This window comes from Citrus sinensis, chromosome 6 (assembly GCF_022201045.2).
Source record: "Citrus sinensis cultivar Valencia sweet orange chromosome 6, DVS_A1.0, whole genome shotgun sequence".
NCBI classification, from domain to species: Eukaryota; Viridiplantae; Streptophyta; class Magnoliopsida; order Sapindales; family Rutaceae; genus Citrus; species Citrus sinensis.
The window spans coordinates 13,768,962-13,788,052 of record NC_068561.1 but is presented as its reverse complement, the minus strand read 5'-3'; the positions used below and the strand labels follow the sequence as shown (position 1 = coordinate 13,788,052).

Genomic DNA, 19,091 nt, shown 5'->3' with positions numbered 1-19,091 from the left:
ATAAAATCAGTTATTTACTTGTATTATTAATTTCCATGATTATTTTTAATATTACATTGGTGATTATTAAATTTAATACAAGCAATTATTGTAACAAATTATTAAATAGTTAATTTTATTGGAGTAAAAGTACCAATTTAATTAGACTTAAAAAAATAAAAAATAAATTCAAGTAAATCATGAATAAAATAATTAATTAAGTAATTAAATTTTAGGTTACAAATAAAAAATAGTGTTATTTATGAAAGAAATATGAATACTTTTTTTCTTTTATTCTAATCCCAAACCCACTTATAGATTGGGATTGTTAATCCCATTATTTGAGGACTAAATTTAAATTTAGTCCTCCTTGATCCAATTCAAGCAAAGTAGCCAAGCATAAGATAAAATATTTAATCCCAAAGTTAATCTAATCTCATACTTAATCCTAACTCCCAAACATGCACTAATATGCCAAAATGAGAATAAAAACACAAGCTTGTTGTATCTATAAATCTATTTAAGCTTCAAAATTTATATGAAAGGCTTTGATAAATTCGCAGACGACTCCTAGTCTCCTAGCGCTATTCCCATCCAAATAAACACAATAGTAAGTAGACTTTCTAGATCCGCCCTCCAGCTCAGTTCTCCTATACTACTGTATTTCAAATTTGCAGAAATTTTAATCAAATTCAATTAAATAAGAACATTAAACAAAATCAAACTTCCAAATTAACGAACACAAACAGTTCCTCCATGGAAGAAAAGTGAGAGAGAGAGAGAGAGAGGTGACGACAAAAGAAAATCTACAAAATCTACAATTTGTTGGCTCTGTGCTGCATCGACGACAAAAGAAAATATGTAAGGTTGGTTGGCGTGGTGACGGCAAAAGAAAACCTACAACGTTACCGTGTGACCGCAACAAATCGTTTGCTTCGATTAGAAAATTGTCAATTTTGTGATAGTGGTCAGATGAGAAGATATAGCTTCAAATAAGAGATAAGGTTTGCAACAGCTTGATTCCTTCTCTTTTGTTTTGTTTAGCTTTTTTGTAATATTTAACATTTTTTAAAGTTATTGTGGGTCCATGAGCAGGAGAGAGAGAGAGAGAAGGACATGAAATGGCAGCAAGTGGCTGCCGTTTCTATAATCCCCTTGCCATGCCTTTGTTCATTTATCATTTTCCTTATCTAAATCATGCAAATCAGAATATGATAGTCTATCAAATCTCATAATTTTTTTTAATCAAAACAAAAATATATCCCAAATTTCAACTAAAGACAATCCCAAATAATGTCGCCAAATTTTGAATGTCCATTTTTGTTAATCCTACCTAAGAGCATATTGTGCCATTTATTTATAGAAAAAAATTATAAATTCTCCCTAAGCACAAAGGAAATACAAGTACACTAGGGGTTGTTAAAAATCCTCATAGAAGGGAATTGGAGGTAAAGAAACATAAATTTTATATCGTAATTGTATGTTTAGGTCATTTCCATATTTAATGAATCTTTGTACACCGGCCATATTCTTAAATTGAATTCATGCATAAATTATTGATTTTTTGTGCATTAAATCTCTAATATATTTTTTTTTGCAAAAACAATATATTTGCTTATGATAATATACGATATTCATCAATAATTAGATTTGTTGTTGATATTGTTAGACAAACACAAAACAGTGAGATAACAAATTATATATTAGCTAAGCAACGAAAACAATGTACTGAAAGTTTCAAATGAGAAACAGAAAACGAAACAGAAGAGAGAAGAAACCAAAAATAGAAAATGCAATGGAACCCGAGGCCTGCACAAAACAGTCTCCTTAAAACCGATTTACCGTCTATTTGGAGTGCTTAAGGTCTGCTGGTATCTGCTTCCCAGGATACAACGGATAAGAATTTTCAGTCAAGCACTGGCTGGAAATTCCGGCGAACCACCACAGTAAACTCGATCAGAGAAAAACGAAGAAGGATGAAGGACAAACAGCAAGTAAAAACAGGAAAATCGCTAACTTTTGACATCAAAACTATTTTTGACTTTTAATGATCGAGTTTATTGGATTGATACCTAGCACATGATAGGTAGGTGTTATCCTTTGAACCTTCCCTTGTAATAGTATAATTACTTTACTAGCTGATTAGTAGACGCGATGTCTTTGAACTGTTCTGCCATTAGTGTAAACAATCATATGCTACACATAGGTATTTCTCCTAACACTGTGGAGTTCTCATGATTATGTTCGTTTTGGCCTTGAACATCTGCCTGGTTCTGCAAGAGTTTCCAAGAGCTGAACCATTTATAGCTCCCTTTGAAGCGGCCCCACTTCTCTTTCACATAGGTGATATCTTAATTAAGAGTAACCCGCATTACTCCGCTCGAATTTTTGACGCATAAGAATCATTAAAAGCCTAGCTCAACCTTATTCCCACGGGCATCACTGTTTCATCATAGGAATGGTTAATAAGGTAATCCTCTCAAGAGAATAACCCCCACAGTGATCCATCTTTAGTCTTTAACAAATAGGTTGTCCAATTGAACCTAGATCTTGGGATCTCCAGTCTACTAGGTTAGGTTTTCCTTTGTTATTGACTAATCAATTTATAGGTTTTAATCTCATCCCCCTCGATGATTTTTCTACTAGCTCTTTATTTAACCCTTTGGTTAGTGGATCTGCTATGTTATCCTTTGACCTTACATAGTCAATAGAAATAACTCTAGTAAAAATAAGTTGTCTAATGATATTATGTCTACGACGTATGTGTCTAGACTTACCATTATACATATTGCTTTGTGCCCTACCAATAGCTGATTGACTATCGCAATGTATACAAATCGTAGGCACATGGTTTGGCCATTTTGGAATACCTTCTAAAAAATTGCGTAACCATTCTGCTTCTTCACCATATTTATCTAATGCAATGAATTCAGATTCCATTGTAGATCTAGCAATTACTGTCTGTTTAGAAGCTCTCCATGATACAGCTACACCTGCTAGTGTAAACACATAGCCGCTAGTAGATTTTGAATTTTTTACATCTGATATCCAGTTAGCATCACTAAATCCTTCTAATACTTCTGGATACTTAGTATAGTGCAGTCCATAATTACGAGTGTATCGAAGATACCTAAGTACTCTTACGATAGCTTTCCAGTGATCAGTTTCTGGATTACTCGTATATCTACTAAGTTTGCTTATTGTATAAGCTAGATCTGGTCTGGTACAATTTGTTAAGTACATCAGACTACCTATTATTCTAGCATATTCAACTTGAGAAATACCATCTCTTCTGTTTTTCGATAGATGAATACTAGTATCTAATGGAGTTTTAGACATAGTATTATCCTCTTTATTAAATTTCCCAAGACTTTTATCTACATAATGAGTTTGACTTAAAATAAGTCCATTAGAAGCCCTTGAGATTTTAATTCCCAAAATGACATCTGCAAGACCCAAGTCTTTCATGTCAAACTTAGACTTCAACATATTCTTGGTAGATTTAATCATGTCATCATTACTCCCAACAATGAGCATGTCATCAATATATAAACATAAAATGACATAGCCATTTTCTGTTTCTTTGACATAAACACATTTGTCACACTCGTTGATCTTAAAGCCACTTGTGATCATCGTATGATCAAATTTGTCATGCAACTGTTTCGGTGCTTGTTTCAAGCCATATAATGACTTAACCAATTTATAAACTTTCTTTTCTTGTCCTGGAGCTATAAAACCTTCAGGTTGCTCCATGTAGATTTCTTCATCTAAATCTCCATTTAGAAAAGCCGTCTTTACATCCATTTGATGTATCTCGAGATTGCGCAAAGCTGCAATGGCTATTATCATCCGTATGGAATTTATTCTCGTAACGGGAGAATAAGTATCAAAATAATCAAGGCCTTCTCGTTACCTATAACCTTTAATTACAAGCCTTGCCTTGTACTTATCGATTGATCCATCGGCTTTCATTTTCCTTTTGAAAATCCACTTATACCCCAAAGGTTTACGTCCTGGAGGAAGATCTACTAGCTCCCAAATATGATTTTGTAAAATGGATTCAATTTCACTGTTAATGGCTTCTTTCCATAAAGTGCCTTCAGCTGAAGTTACAGCCTCTTTAAAGCTTTGAGGTTCATTTTCTAGCAAATACGTCAGAAAGTCTAGACCAAAAGACTTTATATTCTAGCTCTTTTGCTACGTCTAACCTCAATTTCTTCTTGTTCTGGTGCTTGATCATTTTCTTCATTTTCAAGTGTTGTTTCATGAAATTGTTCCAATTCTCTCGATTCCACTCTAGAATTGCAAGGAAACACATGTTCGAAAAACGATGCATTTCTTGATTCTATTATTGTGCTTTTATGGACATCTGGAATTTTAGACTCATGCACCAAAAATCGATATGCACTACTATTTTGTGCATAACCAATAAAAATGCAGTCAACAATTTTTTGTCCTATTTTCACTTTTTTATTTAAAGGAACCACTACTTTAGCAAGACACCCCCACACTCGTAAGAATTTATATAAAGATGATCTACCTTTCCATAGCTCATACGGGGTTGTATCTTCTTGCTTTCGGGGTATCTTATTTAATAAATAATTAGCTGACAAAACAGCTTCTCCCCACATATTCTAGGGTAACCCAGAACTTATCAACATTGCATCCAGCATTTCCTTTAAAGTTTGATTCTTTCGTTCTGCAATCCCATTAGATTGAGGTGAATATGGAGCCGTGACTTGATGTATGATTCCACTTTGTTCACAAAGTGACATAAACGGAACAACATACGCATCACCACGATCACTCCTTAATTCTTTAATTTTTCTATTAAGTTGATTCTCAACTTCATTTTTGTAAAGAATAAACTTATCCAAAGCTTCATCTTTACTTTTCAATAAATATACATAGCAATATTTTGTGCAATCATCTATAAAGATAATAAAATATTTATTACCACCTCTTGTTTGAATGGATTTAAAGTCACAAATATCACTATGTATTAAATCAAGTGGTTCGATGTTTCTTTGAATTATTTGAAAAGATGACCTAGTTAGTTTTGCCTCAACACAAGTTTCACACTTATGTTTCAAATCAATTTGGAAATTGGGAATATGCTTCATGTTAATTAATTTACGCAAAGAATTAAAATTAACATGTCATAATCTACCATGCCAAAGATTAGAAGACTCAAGCAAATAAGCAGAAAAAGTAGCTTTATTATTAATTGTTGGTTTCAGAGTCATTACATTGAGCTTAAATAGCCCATCATTAGCATAACCCTTTCCCACATACATCCCATTTTTAGACAAAACTACCCTATCTGACTCAAACACCATTCGAAAACCATGTTTGTTCAGCAGCGATCCAGACACCAAGTTCTTCTGAATTTCTGGCACATAAAGCACATTGTTCAGAGTCAGTTCTTTCCCAGACGTCATCTTTAAAATCACCTTTCCTTGACCCTCAATCTCAGACGTAGCCGAATTCCCCATGAATAACTTCTCTCCATTGCTAACTGCTTCAAATGAAGTGAACAACCCTTTGTCCGAGCAAACATGTCTGGTTGCTCCTGTATCAATCCACCATTCTCTTATATTAGAGCCAACCATATTCACTTCTGATACCACTGCAGAGAGGTTTATGTCTGAAACATGTTAAGTGATATTTTCCACCACATTCGCATCTCGCTTCTTTTTAGGCAATCTACAATCTGAAGCCTCGTGACCCATCTTATCACAATTATAACATTTTCCTTGAAACTTTGTTTATTTCTTGGAAATTCCTCCTTTCGGGCCCAATTTTTTATTTTTATTTTTAGGTCCATGTTCAACGAAATTTGCCTTTGCCATAGAAATAGCCCTTCTTCTTTCTGCATTTCTGTTGTCTTCCTCAATTCTGAGCTTAACAACTGGCCCTTCAATATTCATCTCCTTTCGTTTATGCTTCAAATAGCTCTTGAAATCTTTCCAAGCAGGAGGCAATTTTTCAATAATTGCGGCAACTTGAAAAGTTTCACTTAGATGCATCCCTTCCGCAAGGATTTCAGATAATATAATTTGAAGTTCTTATACTTGACTTATTACAGTTTTAGAATCCACCATTTTATAATTTAAGAAGCGACCAACAACAAACTTTTTGGTACCCGCATCCTCGGTTTTAAATTTCCGATCTAAGGATTCCCATAGCTCTTTGGTTGTTTTCTTTCCTATGTATACGTTATACAAGGAGTCACTAAGGCCATTCATTACATAATTTTTACACAAAAAGTTCGAATGGTGCCATGTATCAATTGCACTTGCAACTTGAATATATGTTTCACCCTCTTTGGGTTTAGGAGCATCCTCGGTCAAGAACCTCGCAAGGTTCAATGTGGTCAAGTAAAAGAACATCTTTTGCTGCCACCGTTTGAAATTCTGGCCATTGAATTTTTTAGGCCTTTCCGCATGATTGACAGGAATTGCCATAGAGGTTGGTTCCTTCACAACAGTTGGTGTAGCAACGGGGACATATGGAATATCATCAACGATTTCAATTGCCATCTCAATAATAATTATAGATATGTTTTAAGATTGTTAGACAAACACAAAACAGTGAGATAACAAATTATATATTAGCTAAGCAACGAAAACAAGGTACTGAAAGTTTCAAATGAGAAACAGAAAACGAAACAGAAGAGAGAATAAACCAAAAATAGAAAATGCAATGGAACCCGAGGCCTGCACAAAACAGTCTCCTTAAAACAGATTTACCGCCTATTTGGAGTGCTTAAGGTCTGCTGGTATCTGCTTCCCAGAATACAACGGATATGAATTTTCAGTCAAGCACTAGCTGGAAATTCCGGCGAACCACCACAGTAAACTCGATCAGAGAAAAACGAAGAAGGATGAAAGACAAACAGCAAGTATGCTCTGTGCTTGTTTTAGTTTTTCGAGTGTCCAAAAACAGAAGTGAAGATGCCTTTTTATACTCAAGGGAGGATGTAACAGCTGCTTTGGTATTGAATTTCCGAATTCAATATGTTTTAATCAATTGTTATAACAGCCATGAATTGATTTCAAACTTGAATTAAAAAAAAAAACGTGAACAACAGCTACAAATTAATTGTAAAAGATGTTTCAAATTTCTTTGAATTCAAAACATTAAACTGTTACAAAAATTCAAAAGGAAATTAAAACGTGCCAAGCTTGCATGGATGATTTTGGGCCGACATTTGTGTACGCAGGACGCGCGGGCGCACACGAGTTCAACCAAATCGGTCTTGGATTTGCACCCCCCCTGCGCACGCGCGTGTGGAGAGAGCCTCTATCCTTATAATTCTTACTTATGCATGGTTAAGTGTTTATATTTAAACATTAATTCCAGGCTTCTTTTTCCCATGTAGGATAAGCTTCATTTCCTTTCAAATTCTCAACTTCAAGGGTGAATTTTGAGAGACAATTTCTCATTCACCCAAGCACCATTTTGAGAAAATAAGATTATACTTTTGAAGTATGAACGGAGTAGAATCCGAATCTCACAATATTTTCCACTTTCGTTAAGTGAGACCCACTCAAAATGTGCCCTCAAAATAGCATGTTATGCTATTTTTTCAACAGATACACGATGTAAACAATCAAACTAGCACTTCATTGAATATATCTTAAAGTAAAATTGATATATTTAATGCAATTGACACTAAATAGAGGCATCAAACTACATCCAATATATGCGTTTTGTTAATTTAAAAATATTAAATAAGACAAACGAATAAAATATGTCATTTTAACTTATTTTCAATATTATATAAAAAAAACTTAATAAGTATTAGTTTTCACATTTATTAGTGAAGTTTTTCTTTTATTATTTTCTTTGTACTTTTATAGTTGTATACGTAGTTCTTTTGTATAAATGAATTTTCTCTATAGTTCTTTTATATAAATGAATTTTCTCTATCTCCCTAATTTTTTCACAAATATCGATTTTCCATAAATTTTCTCAGAATTTTGTTCTTTTTAATTTTTATTTTAAATAATTATTTATAGGGTTAGCGGATATTATGTAGTCCTAGTTTAATGTAAATTGTTGATATTTTTATCATTATGAAGTAGTTGTAGTAGGGAGTAGTTGCAACTCTTTCGCGATTTTTTAAAATTTAAATATTATACTTTTTTATATTTATTCCAAGCCATTAATGAATAAAAATATAGAGAAGTTTGATTTTAGTAATTAAGTTACTGGAGGCCAAAGGTTCACCAATCAACCTACGAATTTCATTTACTTTAATCTTTTTCCACAATAGATTCCAAGCTTCCAATAAACAAAAGAGGAATAGACCACAATATACACTAGCTATTCAACGAAGGCGAGGAAGAGACAATTGCAGAAGTGCAAGGCAATTGTAATTGTAGAAGTAGGCCTAGTTGATATTAAGGCGCTTTAACTATTAAGTTATACATGTTGTGGAAAAAAATATTTATAAAATAAAAGTTAATTGTGTGTAGTAAATATGACTTTTAAATAATAATTTTGACAAAAATAATAAGGATATTATAATTTATTTCATAAAAGTGGAGGATCAAAACAACTTAGTTTTCAAGTCACAATAACTAGTGTTTACTAAAAACTTTAGTATTATATCTTTTAAGTTACATTTGCTAAACTTCAATATGAAATAGGGCGGTAAATCACCATACATCATTGAGAAATGATCACAAAAAATGAGAACATGACATCAATAATTAATACATTTTAAAAAGAAGCTATTCTAATGATAAAATACTTTGTTTAAAAGAATTATTTTTCAAAAAAATGCAAGAAGAAATATTGATGTCCCTCAGTCACTGCAGTTATAGAAATACGTGTAAATAAATTATGGCGTTTATGTTAAACAGGAGCAATCGCATGAACGACGTCGCTCACCCAATTAAACACTTAGGTTGAATTACCAAGAATTGAACATGCAGTATAATATCCACAAATTAATACTCGATAAACCGATAACTTTGGGCTTATAAGTTAAATTAATAAGAGAATTTTTTTAAAAGCTTTCTGTAACTATGTAGTCGTCATTCATATTGTAAATTAATAATTTGCTAAAATTACAAATATAATTGTTATGATATTTAATAAAAAAATTATGACTATATTTCTACTTGCTTTTTCTTGAAATCTAAATATAATTGGATTATATCAATATAACTATAGCTACAAAATTATCTCTAATTTTTTTTATTGCATCTAGGAATTAGGGGGTTGAATTCTTACAATAATTTATAATTTATTTTTTGATTAATTTAAAATAAATTTAGTGGAATAGTTTATATTTAATTGATTAAATATATATTCATTAATGTTGTTGTTGTTATTGTTGTTGTTATTATTATTATTATTATTTGAGCAGTAATTAATATCTTGCCTTGAAATGTCTCCCTGGTCTTGTACAATATATACGGACGACAAGCCCATGCTTGTGTCCAAAACTTTAACATGAGTTGCTAAATCAAACAAGTCATCGGATTATCACTTATCCACGCAATTTCCGTTGTTGTGGTACTAAAAAAAAAAAAAGGAAAAAGTTCAAACAAAAAAGTTTTTTTCTTAATACTCTAATATTTCCCCGACTCTATACGATTACGTCTCTCTTTTACTTAATTATTTTTCCCCTAAAAAAATATCTCTCTCTCTTGTTTTAATTTCTATGCCCGTCTAATTTTTCGTTAATATTTCTTAAGGAATAGATTCAGATGAATGCTTCTAAATTTATTTTGTGTTTAATTAAATCACGGAACTCATAACCGTGCGATGAAAATTTGAACGGCGGCCCACAGAAAGCCCAAAGTGAAATCCGAATAAAAATATCTGAGTCAGGGGAGAAAAAGTACACACCTTGATTGGACACGTGTACGCACCTGATTCCATCTCAGAAGCCGCCAAATGTCTCGCGACTGATTTGATCCCTTGCCCCATACGATTCCCGACCTTTTGTATAAAAACCCTCATCCAAATCCTCCCTTTCGTATCAATCTGCTTCTCAAATGTCTCTCGTTTCCAGCTCTCACTTTTCTGTCAGCCGATGGCTTATCCCTTAGCGCCTTGATCCAAACAGTCTCTCGATTCGCGGCAACAAAAGCGCTGTCGTCTCTTAGATTTACTTTTATAGATCGATCATTTGTCCTCCAAATTACGGAAAAAAAAGGGCGAAAATAGTTAGGGTTTTAGCGAGTTAGGGTTTCGAAGAGCATCGATATAATGCCTTCGGTGCCCAAAGATCCGTTAATTCCTTCATTGACACGTTTCAATAGTGGATTGTCTCCTCATCGTCTGAAACATCTCGAGAAAAGTGATCGGCGTGGTAATCTTAGTTAACATTTGCTTTTTTTGTTTTTGTTTTTATTTCCCCTATTTCTTTTTTCCTTTTCATCTTTGAATTTGTCTCGGCCTTCTTTTCCCAATTTCTCCGTGATCTCGTCGTCCGTACGATATTTTGAGGTTCGATTGACTCCGAAACGTTGACTTTTTTGGAGCATTTTTGTTGGCTTTGACATCTTAGAAGGTATGTGATTTTTTTAAATTATTTTGAGCTGTTTAATTTTATAATTCATATTTTTGTTTTTATTTCAATTTTTTGTTTATTCTTGATCTGGATTGTTGGTTAGATTATGTTACGTTGTTTGATTTAAATTTGTAATTTAAAATTATTATGCATGTTATTATTTTTTGGAGATTATTCTGGATGCACATTTTCTAATCTTATTGCAAAATATGATTAAAAAAAATAAAGATTTTGCATTTTATAGTCCCAAACCTAGATAATGTTTTTATTATTTGAAGTTTGAATCTATGTCTTGTGACGAGAAGATGATATTGGTGCTATTTGTGTCTCGTGTATTTTACTCTCTTGAATCCTTGGTTGGCAGTTCTGATTTGAAATTGTAGCCCTCCTATTGTAATCTATGGACATTGGCTCTCCTTGTGAGAAGGCAATATCTAAGGCATTACCTGGAGGTCTAGTAAATGCCCTTGATGGAAACAGCGACGAGGTTTTGAGCATTAAGGATTCGAGTGAATGTAATACATCTGATGGGGGTGTGGTGAGTCATGTGGAGGAAGGATTTGAAGACCTTAAATTAGAGGACGATGGACCTGGTCAGAAGAGCTTGTGCAAGTATGCTACATTCCCGCCCACTGCTAAGATATCACCTTCTGCTAATGTGAATGAGCAAGATGAAGATGATGAACTTAAGACAGCCTTCGAGCAAATGTTTTCTGATGACCCTGTGCCCTCGCGCTGTTCTCGCTCATTATCTTTGCCTGTGAGTCATCTTGTGATATATGATGGTTTGTGGGTGTTTATATTGTTGAGCTGCTGTTTTAGTTTCATCTTTTAATGCATGGGGTATTCAGATTACTTCTGTCCAAAAGTGTCCAGTCTGGATTAAGAGACTAGACTGTCAAGATTATTTCTCCTATGTCTGTTGGTGATTAAAGAGGTTTGACATGTCTGCTTGTGGTTTGCTTACTTGCGGTCTTGTGGTTTACTTTGACCCTGCTTTTTGAAATGGATCATAGTTGTGACCTTTTATGGTGTGTCTCCTTATGATTATTGGATTGCTTGTGATTACCATGAGCTAATCCTGTTTCCTCATTTTTTTAGGATTCATGGTGATATCTTAAATGTGTCTTTAATGGTTGTCATATTCATTTTTTAGAGTGTGTTTTGGAGCTACTATGTGGAAGCATGAAATTACCTCCTCATTTCAGGACAGATAACGCGTCTGCCTCTGTTGGTTCATGCACCTTAGTGCAAGTAATTCAGCATGCAATTACTTACATTTTTGGCTTTCAGCATTGAAATTAGTTTGAACTAGCTTTTGACTGTTGTTATTCAACACAGGTGATGAAACCATCTTTTATGTGCACTGCTGGAGCCTATAGTGGTTTGGGACTTGTTTAGCCGTTTAATACTACTAAAGAAATGATTTCAGGCTTATTTGTTATATTTGTTTACTTCGTTTGTTAGTTTGGCTTCTCTAATTTCACCTCCGTCCATGCTTTTCTCTCTCAGACTCCTTTGAAGCTTGTGTCTGCTATGAAAGGTAGCCGCGAGAGACAAGGTGCATCACCAAGGAAGCTGTCTGTGAAGTGGGCCCCTGACGTGTATGATCCGCCTCCAACAATAGTGTCTCACACTGTTAATAGAAGCAAAAAGCAGCAGAAGTCAAGAGAGGGCAGAAATTATAAACAGAAGAAAGGAAAGAAGGGTCGTAAGGGCAACTCTTCTCATAGTGGCAGCAAAGACAGGAAGCAATTCTGCAAAATTGGAGGGAGTAGTTCTGACAAGTGTTACAAATTAATGGGTGCTCGTGATGGAGTACTTCAGCTCCCTGATGGCCTCAATGACTTTGAGGTTGCTGGTCCAGACTCTTGTGGCAGTAGTTTCCTTAAAGAATCGCTTGGCAAGGTGCATTACTCAGTTGCAGAGGCATTATGAGCTCAATTTCCATTCATTATTCATATCCTATTTTCATGCAATGTGTATAAATAAGTAATATGTTTTTGTTCAAGACAAATCTGTTACTATATCTTGAAACTCTGTTGTGATGTTGATGTGTGTATGGGTGGAACCTATCAAAGATCTAGACTGCTTGTTATGCAATGCTTTTGTGTAAAGAGCTGTATTAGTAGCTGCTTTGTACATAGGTATTGTAAGGATTGCTTTTCTTTTGCATTACATACGTTTTTTTTTTTTTTTTTTTATTCGAATTTTGTTTATTTGGAAGTGGAAGGTGGGGGAGGATGTGGTTAAGTCATACAATAATGAAACTTATATCATCAACTTTTGTACCTAATAACCAAAGAATGCTTTGATAATCAAGAGTTTTTTTATCGTTTGTACCAAAGGTTACTCGTACACAAACGAGTGAAACTAATTTTTGTTGTACACATAATTCTTGGTCAAGGAAAAAAAATTGAAGCATGCCTTTTGGTCGTCAATGTATTTTGCATTCACTTGGAACACAGCGATCATAAGAGGAAAGAGTTGATAGTTTCAAGTGATACCTAGAAAAAATATGATCTGGTGTTATCTGCCACAATGAAAGAAGTTCAAAATTGACCCAAAATCTTGCGAATTACATGATAAAAAATTTCATCACAAGATGTCTCCCAAATAAAATTGAAGATGATATCTTCTATGTGGTGTACTCTGCATTAATTTTGACATAATCATAACTTAAGTCACAGCCCCATGCTTGGCCACTCCCAGGTCCATCACCTATTGGGAACAAAGAGGAGGTCCAGTGAAATTGGATGCATTCGGATCAGTGAAGTGAAAGAAAACTTGCATATATATGGTGCATACAATCTGCATCTTACCAACAGATATGTCGATGATAACTGTACCACGGGTCTCACCAGCCTTCCTGAGATAGTTACCAGCCACAGCCCTGAAAAACCTCCCCTGTTGCTTAGAGACCGTAAATTGAAAGATAAAACTCATGTTCTGAAACAATGATTTGGTAAAGCGATACAGAAGAGAAATGGCATATACTCCAACCCTCTCTAAACTAGTCAAAATTTCCCAAAACCTATGATGCACATGTTACTAGTAATCCATTTCACATATCAGTCTTCACAAGTTGGAAGAGGATTTCCTTTCATTGGTTGCATCAGAATACTAGATGTGCGACGTGAGTCATTGCAGGAATATAGCAGAACCCTCATAAAAAATGATGCGTAGAATAATAATTGTGCTATTTACAACATTTGATTATATGAAAGCCTCAACTTCACCTGTCAAATGGGAGTGGTTGCCCACCATCCATGAGCAAACTATCTCCAAGCAATATGCGGAGCTTGTTTTGGTAGAAAGAAACCCCTGCATATCCAGCAGCTGCAGCAATGCGTCCCCAGTTCGGATCTCTGCCGTATACAGCTGCCTGAGATCATCAACAACAATGATCAATTAGACTTTCTTAAATTTAAGCATCAAATGAGTGTCATAAGTTGTGATGTCATGCCTTGACAAGTGAAGAAGATGCCACTGAGCGGGCGATCTTGGCTGCTTCAGCCTCACTGTTAGCACCGGTCACTCTGACCTGCAGATGGAAGTTAGAATTAGTTGAGACTCTTTAGTGTCCTCTAAACAAACTAGCAAAGACCTTAATTTTAAGATCTCATGTAAATCAAACTTCATGCAGTTAGCTGGATAAACAGAATCTACATTTGATTAACTGTTTTGAGAGAGTTATTTCTAAAATGTACAACTGGAATCACAGGGAGAGATATGAATTTCCATGCTCAGCAATCACAAGAAGAATGGAATGGTTACATAAAGCTAGTGGGCTGAAGATTACAAAGAGATAATTATTGATCTTTGTAGAAAGAAAACTAAAAGGGAAAATAAGTTTTATCATAACTACATTACAAAACTACAGCAATAATCCCTACTTTCCTGTTCTTACCTGCACAAAACTATAACTTTAAAGTGAGATATGTAAAAAAGTCAGCTTCAAATATGCAATATTTGGTGCCAGTTTAAAATTGAACTTGAGAAAAAAAATGTGGTTTCGGATGTTTTACTGGTTTTAGGGATCTAAGCAAACAGTTTAAAATTATGTGCAGTAGATAAGAACTTTAAATAGAGTTGCATACCTCAATTAAGCACGTTGCTCCTTCTCCATCCCAAGCTATAGACTTGGCAAGACCTTGCATTACCTGAAAGGAAATGTGTCAAATCTTAACAGAATAAATCCAAGATCTAGACTAAATAAACCCATAGATGACTATAATTCTAAATCATGGAAAAACTCATTGGTAGCATTCCTGACAAGAAGACTAAACATGACACGCAAATGCAAGCACTTGCCTGAATAACAAAGCTACTTAAGAACAGTTAGAATGCAGAACAGGTTTAGAATAATAAACCTTACTATTTGGCTAAATTACAAAGCTACTTGAGAAGAGTAGAATGCAGAACAAGTAAACATATGTAAAACTATTTGGCTGAATAACAAAGCTACTTTGAAGAATGCAACCAAACTTACCACATCAAGGCATGCTTGAAGTTGCTTGGCTTCGTTACAGTCAACAGAAGATAACCTGCTTGATCTAGATAACCCACTAGCCAAAGCTATGACAGTATCATTGGTACTAGTATCTCCATCTACCTACAGCAAAACAAATGGAAACCAATTTAATATATAACTACAGCAATAATCCGAAGGAGAAATTTCATAAATCGTTGCACTGTACAAATGGCTAGTAAAGAGTGAATCTATAACCAGTGGAAATAAAATAAGAGAGGCACTGAGCAGTCAACTTCCAATTTGCCTCGGTGGATTGTGAATCATTGAGACCTTTTCGTGCATGAACAAAAGAAATTTTGAATGCAAAAAGTACATGGAAAGTACAACTTCTGGTGTCTTGTAGAATTGTTGAAGATTTATGGCTCGCCATAAATCATGAGAAAAATAAATCACAAGTCTACCAGCGATAAAACCTGTATCTTCAACAAATTGTCTGTATGCAAGTAATCAGATAACTTTCCACAGGTAGAGGCAGAATTTTGTAACAAATCACAAAAGAATAATAAACTTGTTTATGTGAGTTATTGAAAGGTATTCTCTTCAATTGAAATGGCTTGCAAACACCTCCTTCTGCTTTGCAATGAAGCAAGCTAACTGAAATAAGTATCAGAAACAGGTGGAATAAAACTAAGTATTATACTCACAGTTATTTGGTTAAAACTTCGGTTTACAGCAACCTTTACCATCTTTCTCCATACGTCAGAGTCAACAGAAGCATCAGTTGTTACTACCTGCAAAACAAATCAGAATTGAAGAATGCAATGAAAAATATGCTTATAATCAAATTTCAAGCAAAAAGCAGTTTCGAAGAGCCGTACACCAAGCATGGTAGCCATATTTGGGTGAATCATCCCAGAACCCTTCGCCATTCCCCCAACTCTTATATACGTCCCTCCAACCTGTTTGGTTCACTAGCTAGCATTAGGGACTTCCTTTGTTCTATGTTGAGGAGTTTCAGTTCTAAAGAATCCAAATCTTGTGAGATAATGTTCTTGAGAATCTAGAAAGAATATGTCTGTATACAATAATATTAATGGCGAAACAGAAGCAAATATCCACAGCTTGACAGAAAAGTAATTATAATATCATCATAGTCACTTCAAAAGCAGAAGAACAAATCGATGCTCTCAACAAAATTGAAGCATTTGAATGTAGCATTACGCATCCCAGCATTCCAGTAAATGAAATTAAATTTAAGTTAACCGGTCCGATTGTTGCCCCTGCTTTCTAGAGCACCAACCACGACCACACAATGAGGTGAAGCGTATAATGCATATTTATCAATATCAAATTTCAGGTTAGTGTTATTGCTACTAACACCTAAAATGAGGGCGTACACTCACTGAGTTCCAAAAACAAGTTTCACCCACCTGAGACTCAACTGCCACACTCTTGCTCACAAGGTCAGTTGTTGTGATAGCTACTGCTGCACAATCTGCCCTGCACAGTCACTGATAAGAGATTCAAGAATGCCTAGACAGATAAGGAGAAGTAAGGAGACAAAAATACCTACAAAAAAGAAAACGATAACAATAACAATAACAACGACAACAACAATAATCAAAAGCAATTAAAACACAAAGAGTAAGATCTTGGGTGAATAAGAAGCAAGACTGTCGCTAAACAAAAATGAAAGTACGCCATTTAGCCAAGGTATGAGTGGAATGACGCAAATACCCCTCAGTTGAAGATGAAAGTGAATTGATTAGTTTTGGCAACGAGTTTAGAAGTGCATCCTGCATACAACAAAATAATAGAAGTATAAATTCTGCAGAACTATAGGACAATAAAAGTAATTCACTATATTAAATAGAATGTTTGGTTAGAAAAATACAACAGAAAACTGTAAATTTTCAAGAACGCATGATGCCGTCTAACACAATTAACATAACTTATAGGACATAAAGTACTGATGTCTACCTTCTTTATTCTTTGACCAATTACACCAGTGGATTCAATTAATACTTCCTCTGACCGCACCTTAAGTAGCTGTAGTATAGTAATTATATTACTAGCAAATTTGAATCCAGCATATAAAAAACTTATCCCAAGATGGAGTTCAAACAATCCAAAGGCAACACACCATAGCAACAGTGTTGGCACAATCTACGACATCCTGATAACCTGCATCACCCTGAAGAGCATCAATAGGTCCGTTAGCCATGCACCACAAGTAGAATCAGCTCAATCTCATTATAACAGCTCAGTGTGAGGGTGAGTTACAGAACCAAGTTTTTAATGATCCATTAAAAACCAGACAAACAAACAAGAAGTTCCCTATTTTTCTTAGATAAAAGAGCAAGAACATAGTGCATGGATGAGAAAGATACGTGAAACATCTTGCTACTGTGACACAGCTTACCGTTGCTGCATTGGCTTGACCAGCATTTATTAACACTGCACGGGCCTGTGGCAAGTAATGTACAGTATTAACAGATAATTTGACAAAGATTAACAAATTTTAAAGAATCTAAACTGAGACAAGAATATTAAGACATTATTTTCCTCATCTATCAATATATCCAATATGTTGGTTGACATACTCATGATTATCTTGACAGCCATCAGCAAATTCATGTTTAAAGCCATGCAATGGCAATACAGCCACATTTTAAAGAAAACAATGGCAGAAAGAGGAGGTCAACATTTAGAGGATTTGGAGCTAAGAAATCTTGAGCATGAAGATTTCTAATCCAATATATCTCATTTGGATGAAAGGGACAACATTTATGGTTGCGTAGCTATGAACTGTTGCACCGTTTAAAAAGTTAAAGTAATACTCGTTTAAAGATCGTTTCTCCTCTTTCTGACTATCATTACTAGGTCCAATATAAATCCCCAACATACCGTTTTTGAGGAATCTAACATCTTTTTACAGTATACTACTGGTGCAGCAGCAACCACATTTGTAGTGAATGCCCCTGAATGACACAACATAGAAATAATCAATTAAATAAGCCAAATGACTTCATCATAATAAACACATGTCTTCAACTGGATATTCAAACAGCTGCGTACTCTTCAAAACAAATGCAATGCAAAAACAAGTTTTGAATACTTTTCAACTGCATTGCCGGAAGGCATGTAATATCCACCAAAACGAAAGCTAACCTGCAGCCGCTGCATCGACGTTGCAAAGAACAAGAGCAAGATCAGGTTTCTCTCCTTTGGCACGCACGCCAGCATAAATACCTGCCGCCTTAAACCCCTCAGCTGCCGTAACTCCACCAGGGATCTGCAGAGTCAAAATTTGGTCAAACTCATCATATTAAAAAGAATAATTATTTTTTTAATCATAATTATTTATTAGATACAGGATCTTCACTATCACTCACTTGCTTCCATGGACCTTCAGGGAGAAAAATCGGAGCTGCGGGTATGTAATTTGAAGCCTCTTTTAAACTCGAGGTAACAGCTAACACTTTAAAATCTCGCCGAGAAGAAACAAACGAGCGAGTAATCTGCAGTTACAAATTTTTTTTAATTTTTCATTTATAATTATTTGGTAATGAAGTAAAATTAGTGTAAATTAGAAGCCGATTAATGATAATAAATAACTAACCTTTGGAGAGAATAATTCAGGGAGTTTAATTGAGACACCGTGTGTGTGAGAAATGCATGTATACATCTCTTCTCTCTGTTTTTTTTTTTTTTTTTAATTTTTTTTAAATTCAGCAAAAGCTTATTTGGTGGTGGCTGCTACTGCGACTGCGAGGGTTTTCTTTTTGAAATTTGGAGGCGTACGTGTTTGTTTTGTTTATTCACGAGAAAGAAATTAACGCCATTAAAATAATTCTTTTACGTATTATTCCCCCAAGAATCTTTGTCGCTCCACTTAATAGAAAAAGTAATGCAATCGCTTAGCCAAGTTGAAGTAACTTTCCGTCCAATTGATGTGAGAAATTTGCTGATATGATGAGGATAAAATTGTCATTTGACTTTAATACTAAAATTTCTCTTTTTTTTTCCTCTTTCTCCTCCTTATGTTGAGATTAATACGTCAAAGGCTTCCCACTAAATAAAATTAAGAGAAATTATCAC

The 19,091-nt window shown here is 34.5% G+C and overlaps 2 protein-coding genes across 3 annotated transcripts; one reads left to right on the top strand and one right to left on the bottom strand.

Annotated features, from left to right (window-relative positions):
- The first annotated feature begins 9,966 nt into the window (after positions 1 to 9,966).
- On the top strand, positions 9,967 to 12,694 carry LOC102610082 (hypothetical protein). The gene is made up of 3 exons (XM_006480732.4): positions 9,967 to 10,516; positions 10,881 to 11,276; positions 12,029 to 12,694. Exons 2-3 carry the CDS (start codon positions 10,917 to 10,919, stop codon positions 12,452 to 12,454), a joined length of 786 nt encoding a protein of 261 aa, XP_006480795.1. The 5' UTR covers positions 9,967 to 10,516; positions 10,881 to 10,916; the 3' UTR covers positions 12,455 to 12,694.
- A 296-nt stretch (positions 12,695 to 12,990) lies between these two features.
- LOC102609577 (arginine biosynthesis bifunctional protein ArgJ, chloroplastic) lies at positions 12,991 to 18,946 on the bottom strand. Of its 2 annotated transcripts, none has more exons than XM_006480731.4 (17): positions 18,613 to 18,946; positions 18,386 to 18,511; positions 18,162 to 18,285; positions 17,898 to 17,971; positions 17,413 to 17,457; positions 17,134 to 17,184; positions 16,971 to 17,039; positions 16,728 to 16,786; positions 16,421 to 16,490; positions 15,869 to 15,949; positions 15,695 to 15,781; positions 15,009 to 15,131; positions 14,617 to 14,679; positions 13,983 to 14,060; positions 13,756 to 13,901; positions 13,339 to 13,423; positions 12,991 to 13,237 (listed from the first exon to the last, which is right to left on the bottom strand). In XM_006480731.4, the coding sequence occupies exons 1-17, from the start codon at positions 18,676 to 18,678 to the stop codon at positions 13,196 to 13,198; spliced, it is 1,389 nt and encodes a 462-aa protein (XP_006480794.1). In that variant the 5' UTR covers positions 18,679 to 18,946; the 3' UTR covers positions 12,991 to 13,195. The 2 variants fall into 2 exon arrangements, with proteins under 2 accessions (XP_006480794.1, XP_006480793.1); XM_006480730.4 differs by having other exon boundaries at positions 13,339 to 13,409; positions 18,613 to 18,943.
- Positions 18,947 to 19,091: the final 145 nt, after the last annotated feature.

Excerpts from the sequence above, each read along its gene's own strand:
- LOC102610082 (XM_006480732.4), top strand. The coding sequence starts at position 10,917 with ATGGACATTGGCTCTCCTTGTGAGAAGGCAATATCTAAGGCATTACCT. Across the intron at positions 11,277-12,028 it reads CTCGCTCATTATCTTTGCCT|ACTCCTTTGAAGCTTGTGTC; the intron begins GTGAGTCATCTT and ends TTTCTCTCTCAG.
- LOC102609577 (XM_006480730.4), bottom strand. The coding sequence starts at position 18,678 with ATGTATACATGCATTTCTCACACACACGGTGTCTCAATTAAACTCCCT. Across the intron at positions 15,950-16,420 it reads GTGTGGCAGTTGAGTCTCAG|GTTGGAGGGACGTATATAAG; the intron begins GTGGGTGAAACT and ends TGAACCAAACAG. Across the intron at positions 13,410-13,755 it reads CAACCACTCCCATTTGACAG|GGCTGTGGCTGGTAACTATC; the intron begins GTGAAGTTGAGG and ends GAGGTTTTTCAG.